The 1,196-nt window shown below is 31.2% G+C and overlaps 1 protein-coding gene across 3 annotated transcripts in view; it reads left to right on the top strand.

Annotated features, from left to right (window-relative positions):
* Window positions 1-642, top strand: part of LOC113823285 (uncharacterized) — a 36,994-nt gene extending 36,352 nt beyond the window's left edge. For all 3 annotated transcript variants that reach the window (XM_070127984.1, XM_070127983.1, XM_070127982.1), the window contains one exon: window positions 29-642. In XM_070127984.1, coding sequence (XP_069984085.1) covers window positions 29-125 — 97 coding nt within the window. In that variant the 3' untranslated portion in view covers window positions 126-642. The remainder of the gene's footprint in view (window positions 1-28) is intronic.
* The last annotated feature ends 554 nt before the right edge of the window (window positions 643-1,196 follow it).

Below are 1,196 nucleotides of genomic sequence, written 5' to 3'. Positions count from 1 at the left end.
GTGATTTAAATTTTTTATCTCCTTTCAGGTCCCAGGAAAACCCCCTCGACCTGAACGACTCATTAACCGTATCAACCGGGCGATCAGGTCTAACCGTTGACCGTAAGTCAAGAGGGAAGAAATAGAAGATTTCTCTACTGATAAGATAGAGTGCATTTCTTTTAATATTTGTATAAATTAGAAAGTTTTTTTCTAAAGATTTTATTAGTTTAAGGTTTTTATAGCAGTAAAGTTTTACTACTTGATGGCTAAATACTTTTATATATTTCTTTAATTGGGTGTACAAGACCGTCTGCCAAGAACTTTACAGTTTTCATAACTTAGGATGTCTTAGTGCTTGAATTAGTGCAAAATGAATATTTTTTTCTGAGAGGTACAAACCTGTTTATATGAAGCTTTACAAACTAACATTAAGAAGTGAATTATATTTAAAGATTGTCAGCAGATTATGTATAACATCAGATGGGATATATGCTAGCCTGTATGCTGCACATTTTGTTACACTTGTTGACTACAATTATTTTCCCCGGTTGCTTTTTTTCTCAAGTAACTAAATAATAAATTATCTTCCATGTCTATCCCTTTACACACTACAACACATGCATAAATGGATTTGTAAAAATAATAAAAATGGGCTGTATACCTTTTGTTTTATGCTACCTTCTGATTAAATTTTCCCAGATTATTTTTTAAAATGTTGCAGTTGTTAAATACAGTTGCTAAATAGGGAATATTTATCAATTTATCTTCATTTCAAACTTGTTTTAAGAGTGATTATTCATAGCATTATTTAAATGTTAAATGTTAATTATTATGTATTTCTTTCATTGAGATTAGTAATATTCTTTGTACACCAAAAGTTGTGAAAATTTTACCTAAAGTAAAAAGTGAATTTCAATGGTGAAGCAGAAGAACAATTAATCACTAGTTATTTTTAAGTATATGTGTGTATTTCCTCTTTCATCCAATCATTCTCTATAATAATTGTTTTCAGGTTATTTCTTTGCTCTATTTCTCCATCACTTGTTCTCAGTCATCTCTCTCTCTCTCTCTCTCATATCTCTCTCTCTCTCTCATCTCTCATCTCTCATATCTCTCTCTCTCTCTCATCTCTCATATCTCTCTCTCTCTCTCATCTCTCATATCTCTCTCTCTCTCTCTCATCTCTCATCTCTCATATCTCTCTCATCTCTCAT

The sequence above is a fragment of the Penaeus vannamei genome, chromosome 12, assembly GCF_042767895.1.
Source record: "Penaeus vannamei isolate JL-2024 chromosome 12, ASM4276789v1, whole genome shotgun sequence".
In the NCBI taxonomy this organism is placed as follows: domain Eukaryota; kingdom Metazoa; phylum Arthropoda; class Malacostraca; order Decapoda; family Penaeidae; genus Penaeus; species Penaeus vannamei.
The sequence above is the reverse complement of the archived record's forward strand: the minus strand, read 5'-3'. Positions and strand labels throughout refer to the sequence as shown.